The sequence below is a fragment of the Oncorhynchus kisutch genome, linkage group LG13 (assembly GCF_002021735.2).
Source record: "Oncorhynchus kisutch isolate 150728-3 linkage group LG13, Okis_V2, whole genome shotgun sequence".
NCBI lineage: Eukaryota > Metazoa > Chordata > Actinopteri > Salmoniformes > Salmonidae > Oncorhynchus > Oncorhynchus kisutch.
In genome coordinates this window covers 59835338-59854051 of record NC_034186.2, presented here as the reverse complement: position 1 = coordinate 59854051, position 18714 = coordinate 59835338, and the positions used below count along the sequence as shown (strand labels likewise).

The following is an 18714-nucleotide window of genomic DNA, read 5'->3' as shown; positions in this document are numbered from 1 at the left end:
CTTGTTCAATCATGCCCCCTACTGCTCACATTCATACATACACCAATACTTTGTTCCCTCTTGCAGTAGAACATTGGTTGTTTTACAGTAGATCATTGCTCAGTGAAAGGTTGTCACCTAGTGTATTGGAAAATAACTGCAGTACTACCCTATACGATCCAACATTTCAGCTGATACAGTTGTTATACACAGTCGACAGACAAACACATTAATGCTGTCAAATATGTGGTAAGTCATTTTTATTAGAGAATTGATTCCAGTGATGAATACACTCTAATAAGGCAGCATTGACACAATTTTAGTAACAAGATAGCAAACAATGACATTTTTTTTCTCTTCAGTTTTTTCCCCAGGAACTATATTAAATTCTCCACACAAAACACAGCATATATGCTAAATAAAAATAAAAATTGAATTAAAGGTAGTATGAAAGGAAAATAGGACATTCATTCAAACCGCTTCTTCCCTCTTTCCTAAAACCTAGCACTCTTCAGGAGTCACTGGAAGTTCCTTGGTGTGTAGTTTGTTGTGTCATCCAACCAAATCTTTGCATAGCTTCCTATTTTACTTACTGTAACAGGCCATTCAATATGAACACACTTTGGGAATCATCATAGCTTCATGAAAGTGATCGAAGTAAACAAACAGATGCATTTGAACTAATAGGTCATCACTGTTTGTTTTTTTTTCCAGCGATAATCTAGTTTGAACGAAAGAAGATTTCAATGACAAAAGCATAACAGAATGTTTAGAAATGTAGTTGAACATTCAAATATTCAACAACTTAAAGGACAATAGGTTATATGTGCCAACTGCAGGTATATCAGCACTACAATATGTCAATTCAGATACAGTTATGGTCGATATGGTCGGCCACACGCTAGTCACAACCCACTTCCAAGACACAAGTTGTATGACGATGAAAGCACCATACCAAAATCAATAGCGTAAAACTGAGTGCTATAATGATGATGAAAAGGGCAACTACATAGGTCTCTCTGTGTTCAATACACTAACAGTAAAAATAAATGTGTCTATGTGTGTATGTGTGTTTGCCTATACTGCCTGTACACTCTGCTCAACCTGCAACACAGTCCATTTCCCTCACTGACACAATATCACTTTCTATTCCCTCATAACCACCCAAAGGCTTTAGGGGAGACTTGGGTTGGTTGTCACATGTTTTACCCTGGTGTGTATTTCTCAGCACCAGTATATATAACAAGACTCTTTTCAACATTAACAGAAAGACCAAAGGTCTTGGGTTGAAATAGGGATCCTATTAGTATGTTTTATTCCAACATTGAGTAATAAGCCATCAAACACACTCTGCCCACTTGTGACAACCAGCCCCATCGCAGGGTTGGTTGTCACACAGTATAAGGTTCACAGGAGGTTGGTGGCACCATAATTGGGGAGGACGGGCTCGTGGTAATGGCTGAAGTGGAATCAGTGGAATAATATCAAATATATCAAACAAATGGTTTCCATGTGGTTGATGCCATTCCATGCGCTCTGTTTCAGCCATTAGTATGCACCGTTCTCCTCTAGGCAGTCTCCACTGATGGGGTTGGTTGTCACAATGTTGGCTATTAGTTTATTCCTTTAGTAAAAGGAAATTAAGCAATATAGTTCACAGCGTCTTAGAAATAGCCTTTCTTTTATCAAATGGTATTCCTAACAAAATGCAGGGTAACATATGACATTTTGAGTCAATTTGTGTGCGCGTGTGTTGCACACACATGTGTACATTTGTCGGTGTGTGACAAAGAAAATATGTTTGGGAGAGAAAGGCAACAAACCCAGATAGCAGAGAAACCTCTGGACAATGGATGAATGATGAATCGGGAAGATGCCGTTTTAGACGTTTGCTAATTGGCAAGACGTCTCACAGATGGTTTGAGAATACCTCCATTCTAAATTCTACAGTTCTACATAGTATATATGTCGGTCAGGCATCAAGACTCTATTCTGATGTCTCGGCGACATCTTCCCACCTTACATATATTATTCCCAACACATTTTGATCTTCCGGGAAGGAAAGTTTACAACAACAGATCCCAATGCTAATTAAGATGCTACATGCTACCACATGGCTTGACCTAGGAACTCAGAAATAAGTATGGAATGTAGCTCTCCCTATAATATTTTTTTTTACATGTATACCCCCATAAAGCAAACATTTATTTTTGGATGAAAAATGAAAAAAAATACTGGATGAAAAAAAATACTGCCATCTTAAAAAAAAAAAAAAAGAAGAAGTTTTGCCTATGAATTAAAATTAAAATAAAAAAATACCCTCACCTAAATGTTTTGTTATGATGACATGAATCGACCAGATGGATTAGTTCTTTTGAAGAATTCACACATTTTAATCTTAAAAGTATTACACAGCGGCCTCTAGTTTAGGAGTTATAAGCACTATGACAAACAACCCTGGTCTCCCCTACACACTGAATACAGAGCTACATGATAAAATAATGACGTGTGTGTTAGGTCTAGTGTGGTACATGGTAAGTGCTATTATGTCAAGAAATGATCACATGATGTTGGGGATGTAATTAATCACTTTTCCTCATCTATAACATTTACAAAAATAATCATGCAAATATAAAGGTAATGCCCAAAATAAAGGAAACACTTCAGTAAATGAGGGATACAAAGTATATTGAAAGCATGTGCTTCCACACAGGTGTGGTTCCTGAGTTAATTAAGCAATTAATATCCCATCATGCTTAGGGCATGTATAAAAATGTCCTATTGCCCATTATTTTGGCTACCATGGCTAGAAGAGATCTCAGTGACTTTGAAAGAGGGGTCTTAAAGGAGCACAGGGGGCTCAAAGGGTGTGTGTGTCTCTTAGTCACCACATTTAAACCCAATTGAACACTTATGGGAGAATCTGGAGCGGCACCTGAGACAGCGTTTTCCACCCCTTCAACTAAACACCAAATGATGGAGTTTCTCGTGGAAGAATGGTGTCGCATCCCTCCAACAGAGTTCCAGACACTTGGTGAACCTATGCCAAGGCATAGAAGCTGTTCTGGTTCGTGATGGCCCAACACCCTATTAAGATACTTTATGTTGATGTTTCCTTTATTTTGGCAGTTACCTGTACATATTCACTACGCTTTACAACTGAACAGAAACAGTAAGTGCTGTTATATATACTACAAGGATGAAATACTCAAGAGATACCACACTCTTTTTCAATGATACATGTAAACAATAGCCACTGACAATGTTATATCAGCATGGGGTGAGTGGTGTATTGGTTTGCCATAAACCTACAATGACCACCACGATACCACATGAATACGACAGTGCCAAGACCCTTTGACCTCCACTGACCACATCCACATGCCTGGGAGATGAGGAGACATCACTCATTCAGTTATGTTGTGCATCATCTAAGATTTCTTCCATCAGATAGCTGTTATAAACAAGATCATTTGGTATGTCCTATCGATGTTACAATGATGGGTATGTTTTATGGAGAATTTCAGTAATTCCCTGACATTTAAACAACATGTAGTGTTTCAGAAAATGTATCCAATGACCATTAATGTATGTTGTAGATGTAACAACTAAGAGTACTCCAAAGAACAATTAAAGTGACTGAGCATTCACAGGAACACAAACTGCAAAGAACCATGGAGTTTCCATGGAAACTAAAAATGGCACCTGTCTTTTAATCATAGACATGGTACAGTGCTGTAGCTTTCAGGTACACGCTTAGAAAAAAGGGTTTCAAAAGGGTTCTTTGGCTGTCCCCATAGGAAAAACCTTTTTGGTTCCAGATATAAATATTTTGGGTTCCATGTAGAACCCTCTGTGGAAAGGGTTCTACAAGAAACTCAAAAGGGTTCTACCTGGAACCAAAAAGGGTTCTTTTAAAGGGTTCTCCTACGGGGACAGCCAAATAACCCCTTTTAGGTTCTAGATAGCACCTTTTTTTCTGGGAGTGTAGACATTTAGAGCAGGCAATCTGAGAGAGCACTACACTGGTCTGTAAATGTATTCAAGTCATAGTGGAGATTTAAATGAGATGGTATTGAATATTAAAACAAAATGGTGGAATCATACTAAGTAGGCCAGTTAGTGATGAGAATCATGTAATGGATAGTCATACTTTATATTAAATATGGGGTTTGAGATGTTCTAATAATGGCTTACAAATATATAGGACAATTGAAAAACAGTTGCTAAATACTTATATATTAATATGAAAATTCCCTGCAAATTTAGAGTTAAAGATTTTTCCAGTTTGAGATTTACACAAACCAGAAATAATGTTACGACTACTTAGTTAACATTTGGGTAACTATATATAAAAGAAGGCACTTTTATGTGTTGTTAGACATCACATATGCTTCATACAACCCAGATCCTTTCAAGTATAAGTGAAAAGAAGTCGGCATATGATACTTTAACTCGAAATACTTCCACAACTTTAAACAGTAAACAATGATACTGAATAACTGAAAGGCTTCATAAAAATAGCTGGGTATTCGGCTTCAAAGTAAACAGTGAACACATTAATAAACTCCTAAACAAACCTTATAATGACGATAGAATAACATGTAGAAAAACCATCCTGTGATAATAATCCAATGGGTTTATACAAATACTACCTGGTTTTTAAAGGTAGAATACAAATTCTTATGGTTATTATTTCCAAAGTTCACGACTGGGATAATGGTTTAGCCAAACCTTTTCATTTGAACATACTGGTTGGTCACTGGTTGTGGGGAGTATCACTGTTGCTTGCGTTTCGCGGGTGGTGTCAGTGGGTGGTTGGCACTGTGGTGGGGGTTCCACAGCAGAGGGGCACTGAAGATGCCAATGATGCCTAGGTTGAGGATGATGCTGAGGGCCAGTGCCCCCAGGGTACTCAGGAAGGAGGGTACGGCCGCCTGCGCAATGAGCCACGCCCTGCGTGAGGTCATATCTGCTAGCACCGCCTCCATCTGGAAGTGGGTACCCACCACGGCACAGATGTGGAAAAGCTGGTGACTGTGGCCTGAGAGAGGAGAGAGAGAAGGAGAGAGAGATCAATGAGAGAGAGTTATTAGAAATGCTTGAATTTGATCATACTGCAGTGAATAAGGATTTACCAGGGTTGCTCAAAGAATTGTCACCGTTCAAATATTTGCCTACAGTGCCATCACGGACACAGTAGAACGGACACTGATATGCGCCAACAATAACTGGCCACAGGCCAGACTAGCTAAAGCTTGCTCAATAACTGATGTAACCTCCCAATTCCAGTTGCCATGGTATCCGGGCGTTGTCGTGGACGTACCGAAGTAGTCGAAGCGCCCCGGGGCCAGCCTTTCTGGGAGGTGTGAGGCAAACAGGAAGCAGGTGAGGAAGGCGAAGAGGAGGTGGTAACAGTGACTGGGCAGGGCCTCACTGTGACAGCAGCTGCCCCCGCAGCACAGCAGCAGCTACAAACACACAGAGACACACACACACATATACAAACACACATAAGATCATTGGCACAAACAGCGGCCAAGGGATTAAAAGCTTTAACAACATGTGGTCAAATCTTTATTTATTCTACACAAAATCAGTTTCTAAGTTAATGAGCCAAAAGTCCTGGTCAATGTATTAAAGAGAGGCATTAATCGGATCTAAACTGTGACATAACAAACAGAATGCAACCCAATGACTGTAAAAGCAGACTTTCTGTGAACTCTGTCTACACCTTCTCAAAATAAACTCACTCTGTAAAATAGAGGGATGTTGTCAAAGATGAATGGAAAGACAAACGCCCCTGTCCGGAGAACTTTACTGCGGTGTGGAAACTGCATCTCCAGGAATCTATAAACAAATAAAAACAGAGGGGGGAAAGTTACAATGGTTTCAACGACCAGGAGAGTGATGCATCATGGGTAGGATACCGTATTGGCTGCCTACCTAGAATAGCAGGACAGGCTGGTGCAGAATAGTGTGTTGCAGATGGCGATGGGCACAAAGTGTTGGTGCAGCCAGCTGTTGACCCAGCAGTCAGGCATCACATAGGAGCCATAGGTTATGGCACAACCTGGACACAAACACACTGAAAGGTTAAAAAAACAACATACGATATCTGAAACTAAATCTACTATGCATTTACCTACCATACACTCACCAAGCACTTAAAGTAATTATAAATTGCAATGCTCATAACATATCAATTAGGCTTTAAAAACATATTAATGAAACATTGGCCTTGCATTTGCTGTACATATGCTTCAATACCAGTTTTAATCCTAATGATGTACTTCCAATAAATTTAGAAGCTGTTTTAAATAAGCTTGCCTGCAAAACACCATCTACAGTAAACATTTGCAATTCTTATCCCAGAAACATCTGGCCATTTAGGGCTGGGTATGTTTTAGGGCTGGGTATGTTTTAGGGCTGGGTGTGTTTAAGGCTGGGTATGTTTTAGGGCTGGGTGTGTTTTAGGGCTGGGTATGTTTTAGGGCTGGTTGTGTTTTAGGGCTGGGTATGTTTTAGGGCTGGGTATGTTTTGGCAGTAAGGTGAATTGTGGTAGATTAAGGATCATATTGTAGGGGCCTCAAATCCACTAATATGGATTTGAAAAGGCACCTTTTCAAAGTAAGAGACAAAGTTTGTTTGAAAGAGAGGGACAAGCCTATCACACACACCCATACAAGCAAACACACACCCAAGAAAAGCCCACGTATTCACAAGCAGAATGCAATTACCCAAGTATGTGAATTGGTTGAGCAAGCACGTGGACACAGACATGAATCCATGGAAAATGTATATGTGAAGGTGTAGAACAATGGTATGCACACATCCATAAAAACTTTTCCCAGATGCTGGATCCGAGAGGAAAACATATGCTGATATTTTAATCTACTCTGTCTGTTGACCTAAATCTGACAGTGCAATCTGGTGCGACATGCTTTCTGTTTGTAAGTAGCCCTGTATGGCTCCTCTATTGGATGAGCAACCCTCAGGCTGGATGTCTTAAATGAAAGACAAACATTATTCCAAGATGAAAGAATTGTAAAAGAAAACAAACTCTGATTTCACTGTTGGTATTGAGCTGTCGAACTTGTTTATATACTGCTTTACTCAGCTCATATGTACAGTGGGGCAAAAAAAGTACTTAGTCAGCCCCCAATTGTGCAAGTTCTCCCACTTAAAAAGATGAGAGAGGCCTGTAATTTTCATCATAGGTACACTTCAACTATGACAGACAAAATGAGAAAAAAAAATCCTGAAAAATCACACTGTAGGATTTTTTATGAATTTATTTGCAAATTACGATGGAAAATAATTTTAGTCAATGCCACTCCAACATTGCTCGTCCTAATTTTTGAAATATTTCTTAATTCCATTCTTTGACTTTTAGATTTGTGTGTATTATTAGATTGTTAGATTATTGTTAGATACTTGAACAAGACATGTATTATTATGCGAAAAAAAACTTAATTACAGTGAATCTGACAAGCCCAGACAGCACAGCAACACGACACACACAGTGCCAAATCAAACATACACGAAAAATGACGTAACCACACAAACAATGGTTACAAATGTGGCAAGTAGTATACAAAGTTCTAATCGTGCAAATGATTGCCCAAGTTCGCCAAGACTTTTTGGAACTTGAAAGATTGCACGTGGCCTTTAACCTGTGGGATTGCACCGGGTCGGATTAGTGGAAGCTGTAGCCTACTGTGAGAGTAGGCAGACTTGGTACTGGAGGAAATGTAACCAGAAAAAATAATTAAGGGTAAAGGAAGTACTAATAGTCTAACTGTGAAGTGCAGACAGTCAGACTTCATGCAGCGGGCCTTACCCAGGCTGTAGAGGCTGAGGGCGCCGTAGTCAAAGAAGTAGCAGATGTGGCGTGCCTCAGGGGACATGGTGCTGAAGGTGTGGGCACAGCTGGAGGTGAATGGGTACACACAGATCAGCAGCATGTACACCAGCAGCGGCCAGGTGTAGCTCTCCGACAGGAAGTTCAGTGTGGAGCACAGGACGCTGAAGCGCCACAGGAAGTACCTGGGAAATGAGAGGCGTCGCAACACAGTCAGTTTCAATTCATATGAAATGGGGGAGTGATCGGAAGATTTGATACGAAGGCAGGAAGACACCAATCTGATATGTATGTTTTCCAGTCTAAACCAACCCTAATTGTTTCAGAATACCTCCGGCTATCTATGGATCTGATCTCCTTGTCTACATTCAGAGTGTTTGCATTGGTGTACATACCATGTGGGCAGGAAGTGGGTCCAGATGTTGACTGTCTCATTGGTCATCTGGAAGCTGCTAAGGATGCAGTCCAGGGCGGAGCTTTGGGGGTGACGGTATCCCGAGATGATGCCATCCTCTCGGAACACCTGAAGGCAAAACACTGTGATACACAGTACATAGGCTACTATAGAGATTATCTAACAAACAACTGGAGGACATCAAGACCTGTCCTCCTAGTCTGGTACATCTGGGCCTGTATTTCAAAAAGTGTCTTCGAGCAGGAGTGCTGATCAACACATATATGGCATTTTAGTATTTTAGCAGACACTCTTATCCAGTGTGACTTACAGTTGCATTCATCTTAAGATAGCTAGGTGGGACAACCACATATCTCAGTCATAGTAGGTCTTTTTTTTAGTAGCTGTAAGCAAAGTCAGTGCAAGTAGGGGGAAAAAGTCAAGTGCTAGTTTTAGTTCACGAAAGGCCCATCTTTATTTAATTTTTTTATTTACAAAAATGGCTTGAACATTCAGTCTGTGAAACGTCTGAAGGTTTGTGAAATGGTTGTGAAAGGTTCCTCTTTCAGTATGGTCACTCTTACCTTGGGGACTTGGTGGATGTCGAAGAGCTGGGGGAGTTTGATGCTAAGCATGTCTGTGGGCAGTCTGATGGCCCCCCTCCCTCTCTGGCAGGCCTCCCTGAGCCTGGCCCTGCATCCCCGGCAGAGGACACACCAGACTGGGCAGTCAAACGCTGGGGCCTGGGCCCCCTCTCCAGGCCCTGGTTCCCATTGCATACAGCGGTCCCAACCCCAGGCTTGGCCCCAGCCCTGGGCCCAGCCCCCACCACCGCTGGCCACCCCACCCCCCCACCACAAAGGAAACACTGCAGAGAGAGAACAGGAAGAAAATGGCTGTTAGATATAACGCTCTAGAAATTACACTGACATACACTCAGATATATTGTGTGAGGACTGTTACATACCCATCAGAACTAGAAATGTGTTTACAAATCACACATGACACATCCACTGTATGTGAATCGGTTGGGGAATAGTCCACTCTGTTTCCACTTGATTTCAAATTACAAACCAATACAAAAACATTCCATAGAATTTTCTCATGGTTCCATCAAAATGAGTATTCCTTCTTTTGTCATAATGTCCTTTTTGACTGGACTCAACACAGTCTTCCATTGTGTCAACCTTCTCTAGACGTCCCCAGACATGGACTCAGATGTAGACAGTGGTTAGCATTGTCACATTATGGTGGGCTGTTAGCGAACAAAGCTAGCATGACAATAACATGTTCCTGCTATGTAGTATTGAACAGAGGACTCCTTCTGTTCAGATAGCAAGGGAGATTGTTAATAAGAGCCTTTTGTTTATGAATCCAGCAACCCACACCATGTTCAATATTGCAGGCATGCTTTGCTTGCCATTTATCAGCTGGCAAAACAACAAAAACCTCTTGTTGGTTTCATGCAAATCTGTCATCGTCTATTGAGAGTTTCTGTTGAGGAAGTTTCATTTTGCCCTACTTACTGATATTTAAATCACTCATCATCTCTCACTGTCTCTTTATAACTGAAAGGTATTTCAGATACCCTTTATGGAAATACACTGAGTGTACAAAATATTGAGGCCATCAGGACCACATTTACAACATGAACTTGCTTCTTGGGATTACTCAATTAGCAGAATCAGTATGTGTGCATACAGGTGGGCAAACAGGTAGTGCCATCCCAAGGAGCACACGAATCCTATGAAAAGGAGAGCCTAGGAGGCCAAAATGGAGGCCACGGTGTATTCAATGGACCACTGAGTGTACAAAACGCTAGGAGCACATTCCTACTATTAAGTTGCACTCCCTTTTGCCCTCAGAACAGCCTCAGTTCATCGGGGCATGGACTCTACAAGGTGTCGAAAGCATTCCATAGGGATGCTGGCCCATGTTGACTCCAATGGTTCCCACAGCTGTGTCAAGTTGGCTGGATGTCCTTTGGGTCGTAGACCATTCTTGATACACACGGGAAACTGTTGAGCATGAAAAACCCAGCAGCAAATCGGTGTGCCTGGTACCTACTACCACACACTGTTCAAAAGCACTTCAATATTTTGTCTTGCCCATTCACCCACTGAATGGCACATACACAATCCATGTATCAATGCTTTAAAATCCTTCTTTAACCTGTCTGCTCCCCTTCATCTACACTGATTGAAGTGGATTTAACAAGTGACATCAATAAGGGATCATAGCTTTCACCTGGATTCACCTGGTCAGTCTGTCATGGAAAGAGCAGGTGTTCCTAATGTTTTGTATACATTGTATATCATATAAATGTGTGCAAACCACTATCAAAGCTTATTGTGAAATAGACACAAATGACTTGGGTTGCAAAGTCATACCGAATTCAAGATAATATAATTCAAATTGAAGAGGCAGTAATTGGGAGCAGACTTTGAAGTGACTTGTGTGAATCTGTGAGGAACAGGAAATTCGTGATGTGCAGTTCACAAATTATTATTTTTTAACAACCTTTTTAACTGCCTCGAGAGTCATGATACATTTTTCAGAGTGACTCGTTCCTTTTAGTCGTTCGTTTGACCTGCTCTGCTGGCCACTATGAATCCTACAGCAGGATTCAGACGCGTTTCTCCAGCTCAGTGGTTCCAGAGCTGTCTATATCATATGTGCGTGCAGGAAAATAGATCATGCTGCATATGCAGCATAGAGAAGAAGAATACATGTTTAGAACTGGTATTTGATCTCATGGTGTAAGAATTCATGTAATTAGTTGATTATTGAAAGCTATACAGCTTTGTAGAAGCCTAAACAGCCTGCCTCTACTCAACAAAATCGAGAATGAATCGTTTGGGGGCCTGCAGCAGTTCTCGAATGATATCTTCCTCTCTGCAGTCAAGTCATTCCGCAAAGAGTCGTTCACAATCTAGTCTGGTTGTATTCATGTAATTAGTTGATTATTGATCAACTAATCTATCTATCACCCACGTACGTTGTTTGAAGCACACTTGAGTAAGTCTCAGTCACAAATGACAGCTCCAATACGCCCCCTTTGGTGAACGGGAGGCTTGTAGAATCATGAGCCTTTCAAGTTTTTAGTTAGTCGTTCGCCGGCAGGGGGTCCTGCGCGCTCTAGGTACTGAATCAAATGAACGAAATGAGTCAAAAGATTCATACTTCTGACTGAACGAGTCGAAACGATCTGAGTCAGTAAAAAGAGTCAAACTTCCCATCACTACAGGAAATACTGTGTGATAGCCACTGAGGCACACACAAACAGCAGAGCATGTATGTGCTGAACAAGCAAACAGGATGGATAAACATGCCAGGAGAGGAAGGATCATGATGTCTACCTGGAACCAAAAAGGGTTCTTCAAAGGGTTCTATAGGGACAGCCGAAGAACCCTTTTAGATTCTTGATAGCACCTTTTTATCTAAACGTGTATGCTAAAGAGCACAATTAAACTAAATTCCACTCCAGCCATTATCACGAGCCCGTCCTCCCCAATTAAGGTGCCACAAACCTCCTGTGACCACCATCCATACGGTTTCCTTTGTGAGAGTACAGTTGCTACAACCGCCTCATATAAGTCCTATCCTAAGGCTCAGAACGGAAGTTGCTCTGGTCTGATGATATGTCATAGTCAGAGCACTTATCTCAGTGTTGGCTGGGAGAAATATTACCTGGAGGTTGCCCTGTCATTATGGTGCATACCTCAGGCTCTGTGATGTGACAGTGTGTGAGGGGAGACAGAGACAGAGAGAGGGGACAGGACACTGCATGGTGGCCCAGCTGCAGGCCTTATCCTATTTACTGGGACAAAGTGTGCTTTGTGACTGAGGCCCTGTCTGGAGAGAGCAGGACCAAGGGCCGACTGTTACACACTGGCCTGGGCTCTATGAAAATGAGTAGCCATTCTGCTCAACACATGCACGCACGCACGCACGCACACACACACAATATTATATTGAATTCTGTATGACATTGCAATCCAAGTAATTAGTCTCTATTTCACAATAAGCTTTGATAGTGGGTTGCACATATTGATATGTACAAAACACTAGGAACACCTGTTCTTCCATGACATAGACTGACATATTGATGTCACTTGTTAAATCCACTTTAACCAGTGTAGATGAAGGGGAGGACTAATGGTCCATCAAGAATGGTCCACCACCCAAAGGACATCCAGCCAACTGGAAACAACTGTGGGAAGCATTGGAGTCAACATGGGCCAGCATCCCTATGGAATTCTTTCGACACCTTGTAGAGTCCATGCCCCGATGATCTGAGGCTGTTCTGAGTACAAAAGGGGTGCAACTTAATATGAGGAATGTGCTCCTAGCGTTGTGTACACTCACTGGTCCATTGAATACACCGTGGCCTCCATTTTGGCCTCCTAGGCTCTCCTTTTCATAGGATTCATGTGCTCCTTGGGATGGCAGTACCTGTATGCCCACCTGTATGCACACATACTTATTCTGCTAATTGAGTAATCCCAAGAAGCAAGTTCATGTTGTAAATGTGGTCCTGATTAAAACCTAGTTATAGGGTCAAAATGTTGCCTGTATAATGTTATTGGACTTTGGGAGTGTGCGGAATACTCACTTTAGTTACCACAAATCCCCACCTAGACATAGATGACTAAAACATCTGTGGCCATATTCAGAAAGTGTTTCAGAGTAGGATTGCTGATCTTGCATAAGTGCTGCCTTTTAGATCATAATGAATAACATTGAATGAACAGGGAGGACCTGATCCTAGATCCGACTGTAAATACGGTCCCTGGCTTCCTTTCTGCAGCAGAGAAACTGTGGTGAAGAAAACAAAATGAATTATTCTTAATCCTAACCCACCCCACTATGAAGTCATCTTTAATTCTAAGTGGACTCATCTTGACTCCAACTGTCCTCTCCCTCAGTACTCTCCCAAATGGACTCTTCCCAGTCGCCTCATTGCTAATCAGCTGTAAAAATGATGTCAGGTGGTCATGTGAGTAAGAAATACTCTCACTGCAGAGTGGAAAATGAACATGTCCACATATTTTGGCTTAGGGTACGCCCCAATTTCTTAACTTCGTAGGAATCTGAATTGTCTCGCACAAACTATTGGCATCCATGTCCGTGTTTATGGGAAAGATCTGCTAAGTGACCAGGTGATGATTGGGTAATGGTCCAAACCAATTTATCTGATTAGATCTCATGACAATGAGCACATTGCAATGAGCGCATTGCAATGAGCACATAGATGATAGTTCTCAGCTTACTTTTAAAAGAACTGCATGTTCTTTCACAACCAGTAAAACTACTAATGAATAACACAGATTTATAGCCTGGAATCTAACACAATGGTGAAAGTGAGCATATCAGTTTGGATTCCAGGGTGTGTCTAACAGTGTACGGTCCTTTCCGATTCCGATTTCATACTCCATCCACAGTTGGTTGGGGAGGACGGGCTCGTGGTAATGGCTGGAGCGGAATCAGTGGAATCGTATCAAACACATGATTTCTATCAGAGGTCAACCGATTAATCGGAATGGCTGATTAATTAGGGCCGATTTAAAGTTTTCATAACAATCGGAAATCGGTATTTTTGGGCACCGATTTCCGATTATTTTTTAATTTACATTTTTTAAATACCTTTTATTTAACTAGGCAAGTCAGTTAAGAACACATTCTCATTGCCTTGTTCAGGGGCAGAACGACAGATTTTCACCTTGTCAGCTCAGGGGTTTCAATCTTGCAACCGCACAGTTAACTAGTCCAACGCTCTAACCATTGCACTCCACGAGTAGCCTGCCTGTTACGCGAATGCAGTAGAAGCCAAGGTAAATTGCTAGCTAGTATTAAACTTATATTATAAAAAACAATCAATCATAATCACTAGTTATAACTACTAATCCAGTTTAGCAGGCAATATTAACCAGGTGAAATTGTGTCATTTCTCTTGCGTTCATTGCACGCAGAGTCAGGGTATATGCAACAGTTTGGGCTGCCTGGCTCATTGCGAACTAATTTGCCGGAATTTTACGTAATTATGACATACATTGAAGGTAGTGCAATGTAACAAGAATATTTAGACTTAGCGATGCCACCTGTTAGATAAAATACCGAACGGTTCCATATTTCACTGAAATAATAAACGTTTTGTTTTCGAAATGATAGTTTCCGGATTTGATCATATTAATGACCAAAGGCTCGTATTTCTGTGTGTTATTATGTTATAATTAAGTCTGATTTGATAGAGCAGTCTGACTGAGCAGCAGCAGGCCCGTAATCATTCATTCAAATAGCACTTTCGTGCATTTTGCCAGCAGCTCTTCGCAAGCACAGCGCTGTTTATGACTTCAAGCCTATCAGCCTAATGGCTGGTGTAACCAATGTGAAATGGCTAGTTAGTTAGCGGGGGGTGCGCTAATACTGTTTCAAACGTCACTCAATTTTAGATTTGGAGTAGTTATTCCCCTTGCGCTGTAAGGACCGCGGCTTTTGTGGAGCAATGGGTAACGATGCTTTGAGTGTGGCTGTTGTCTATGTGTTCCTGGTTCGAGCCCAGGTAGGGGCAAGGAGGGGACGGAAGCTATACTGTTACACTGGCAATACTATAGTGCCTATAAAAACATCCAATAGTCAAAGGTATATGAAATACAAATGGTATGGAGAGAAATAGTCCTATAAATACTATATTAACTACAACCTAAAACCTCTTACCTTGGAATATTGAAGTCTCGTGTTAAAAGGAACCACCAACTTTCATACGTTGTCATGTTCTGAGCAAGGAACTTAAACGTTAGCTTTTTTACATGGCACATATTTTACATGGCACACATTACTTTCTTCTCCAACACTTTGTTTTTGCATTAATTAAACCAAATTGAACATGTTTCATTTGAGGCTAAATTGATTTTATTGATGTTTTATATTAAGTTAAAATAAGTGTTAATTCAGTATTGTTGTAATGTTCATTATTACAAATATTATTATTATTTTATTTTTTAATCGGACGATTAATCGGTATCTGCTTTTTTGGTCCTCCAATAATCAGTATCGGCGTTGAAAAATCATAATCGGTCGACCTCTAGTTTCTATGCATTTGATGCCATTCCATTTTCTCCATTCCAGACATTATTATAAGCCGTTATCCCCTCAGCAGCCTCCACTGTCTCCATCAGTAGTAGAATGGGAATTCTGTTTGTCTATTTCTGGTAAAGTCGAATAACGGGAGGTCTTGGAGGTGTTGCTCATGGGCCTCTGTGATAACAATGTGCTCACTACCACCCACTCTCAAATACACCACCCACTCTCAACTACACAACCCACTCTCAACTACACCACCCACTCACAAGGCTGTTCTGCACAGTAGCAACACATTTCTCTTCAGAATAATTTATTGGCAAGGACTTGATCATTCGTGACTTTCTATCTACAATACTATACAATTGTGCAAAGTAGTAACAAGAAAGTGAGAAGTAGGTTAAACCCTCCGTCAGAGGTGTTTGTTTAAGTGTCAGTGAGTGTCTGTCTGTGTTTGTGTGCAAGAGCATGGTAATATAGCAAACAAGGGGAAAACAAACACTCTAAACAGTGACTGCCAGTGGCGGTGACCACCCACAGTTCCCCTACCACCATGTTTCACAATCTACAAATGTTCACATTTTTCCATCCTTCCTCCCTCTCTCCTCTTCACCTCCTCTTTACCCCTCCCCACCTCTTTTGAATGTGCATCTTCTCTCCCACTTTTCCCTCTTTCTTGTTCCACTCTCGCCGCCCAACTCCTGAATTCTGAAATTCTTTCCCTCGCTCGTGATCTCGTCACGTGACCTTCCTCAATAGAAGACTTTATGATTCAGGAGCTGAAGATAAGAAGTCTACGTGGGGAGCATGTTGACATGGGCACATGTCAGTTTAATGTAAACAAGAACAAGGCACATTGTTCGCCCCATAGAACATTGCATTGTCATCTAGCTGCATGATTCTGTACAGTTTGTACTGGGATTGGAACATGGAAGACATCACCTCAACACACACAAACAATATGACTGACGGTCAAGTGTACCCTGAACAACGGGATTCACCGGTTTCTGTCCGTACTGTACTGCAGAAGGTGTAAATCCATCAAATAACTCCATGTATAGCTGAACCAACTATCAGACCCTCCCATTGACCTAGATGGAGTACTCAATAACACTGTCTGTTGAGGACTTTAAATTCACACGATGCCACTATGCCATATGACATTATTGTAGGCTAGTGATAAATGGATTAGAATATCATCTGTTAAACCCAGTAAGAGCGATATTTTCTTTCTTCTTAAATGAATCCTTCCTCTCGTCGCTTCTTTCCTGTAATCACTGATCAAACGTGAATAAATTGTTGAAAGCGTAACAGACCCTTTGCTTTCACCAATCTACAAACTGCTGAATGACTCTCTCACAATTTATTTGACATGATTTAAACAGGGTCACACAGTTCCTTGCTGCAGGTGTGGTGTCAACCAGTAATATCACTTATGATAATCTGTGATTAACTATAAGAACATAGTGTCACATGGAACAAGTTGCAACTTGTCATTGCAATAGCAATAGAGTGGCAACAACAGTAGACCAGACCAACCAGATATGTAGGGAAGAGATCTACATTTGGTCTATGAAATGTTTAACTCATATAACCTAGGTAGGGCAAGGTAGCTGTCCTACCTGTCTCACACCCTACCTTTGTAGAGTAACGCACTAAAGCCCTGTACCAGAGGCAGGGTGAAACTCAATTAATTGCTCTGAAGTTGTCAACAACATGAACATTTCAAAAGAAATAATACATGCTGAGTGCATAGTTTCATGAGAGAAACGAGATCCAACAATTGGACTACGTTTCTCATAAAGAGCATATCCTGTTCAAATTCAAATGAATAAGACTTTTTTATAGGAATGTACAATGCCTGAAGTCACATTCATATGCCATTAATACTGGAGAAATGGTAAAGTCAGACACACAACAATCACAGACAAACTGTTATGGCACAGGCTAAAACGGCAATCTCCGAGAGAAACTTTCTGGTGAGAGATTGGGATCTATTTTCCCAAGAGAATAGCATTTACCGCGGGAGTCGGGCATGTGGAGGGAGAATATGCCCTAAAGAGAGCCGAGATGTGAAACCAGGGAAGAACTGCCTCACAGTCTTAGTGAACTGTAGGCGATCTCTACACAGCCCCTGCCCAGAAGAACCCTGGAGAGACTGAAGAAATGTTCCTCAGCGCGATCACGTGGACTGTTGCAGCAACAATAACAAGACAAAAGCCATTATCTGTGCTGCCGGCCAGAAATGACAAGACCAAGAATGTTCCCCCGTGCGCATTTTTAATGCATGTTTGCTTTCCAAGAAAGAGGAGTACTGGATCGCCAATCTATTTTCAGGGACTATTTGGTCTTCATTTTCATGTCGGATAGCCTACCATATTGTAAGAAAATTGTTATAGGCCAATTGCCTATATGTTCGGGCGCAATGTCAAATTTGTCACACTTCAAACAATAAAACGCCTACACACTCATGACAGGCTACACTGCCAATTTCATCAATAGAAATTGAATGTGAACACAAAAAGGCAAATATGCCGACAAAACAGTGTAATGATATTTTAAATGACAATATATATAGGTTACATAATATAATTTGCATAATAGCTGAAAAGTCTGTTTCCGTGGAGACATTTTCCTTAGATAACATTTTCAGGATTTCCATAGTTACCTACACGCAAGTGGCGCACACACATACACGCACGCGCGCAGGTACACCCTCGCATACACCCACACAGCATCAAAAGAAAAACTAAGATATCAAAATCGATCAAATATAGGCTATTCGAAAGAAACATCGCACACTAAAAATGTAACTTTAAAAGACCTCGAATAACATTGGTTGATATATTATAGGCCTATCTATCTATGTGTGGGAGGGGTCATATAGCGATGTGAGAGGTAGACCAACAACAAAAAAAGAAGTGATGGTTTTCAGAAGTAGGCCTATAGAGACAGTGTTTGGAAAGAAAAACGCCACTTACCGGTAATCATATCCAGTAGCCTACACACACACTATAGGTTGTTACATTGTAACAAGCAAACTATGGGACGTGAAGAGAAAGAAACGAAGTCAAACCTTTCAGCTTTATATTGGCGGTGAGCTCATCTGCGCGAATCTTCACTGGTGCAATGTAGTCACCGACCAAAATGAACAATTGTTGCTTGTAATAAACTATAGTTCCATTGTAAATCCGATTATCCTGACCATTGGAGCCTGGTGTAAATCTGTATAAACTGTCTATGTCCTGCATTCCTTCACAGGCGAATAAAAACACTGCAAACCCGTTGCCCCAACGTCGAAATCCCACCCTCCTCACACAGCGACTTTTTGATTGGACGGGGACAAGAAAGAAACCTTGTTATGGAAAATCAGGAGACAAGGCAGAGAGCAATCTT

At 41.2% G+C, this 18714-nt stretch overlaps 1 protein-coding gene across 1 annotated transcript; it reads right to left on the bottom strand.

The window, feature by feature from the left end:
* Nucleotides 1-222: 222 nt before the first annotated feature.
* On the bottom strand, nucleotides 223-9101 carry paqr6 (progestin and adipoQ receptor family member VI). Its single transcript, XM_020498115.2, has 7 exons — nucleotides 8823-9101; nucleotides 8240-8367; nucleotides 7824-8029; nucleotides 5926-6052; nucleotides 5733-5829; nucleotides 5306-5450; nucleotides 223-5023 (listed from the first exon to the last, which is right to left on the bottom strand). Exons 1-7 carry the CDS (start codon nucleotides 9015-9017, stop codon nucleotides 4758-4760), a joined length of 1164 nt encoding a protein of 387 aa, XP_020353704.1. The 5' UTR covers nucleotides 9018-9101; the 3' UTR covers nucleotides 223-4757.
* Nucleotides 9102-18714: the final 9613 nt, after the last annotated feature.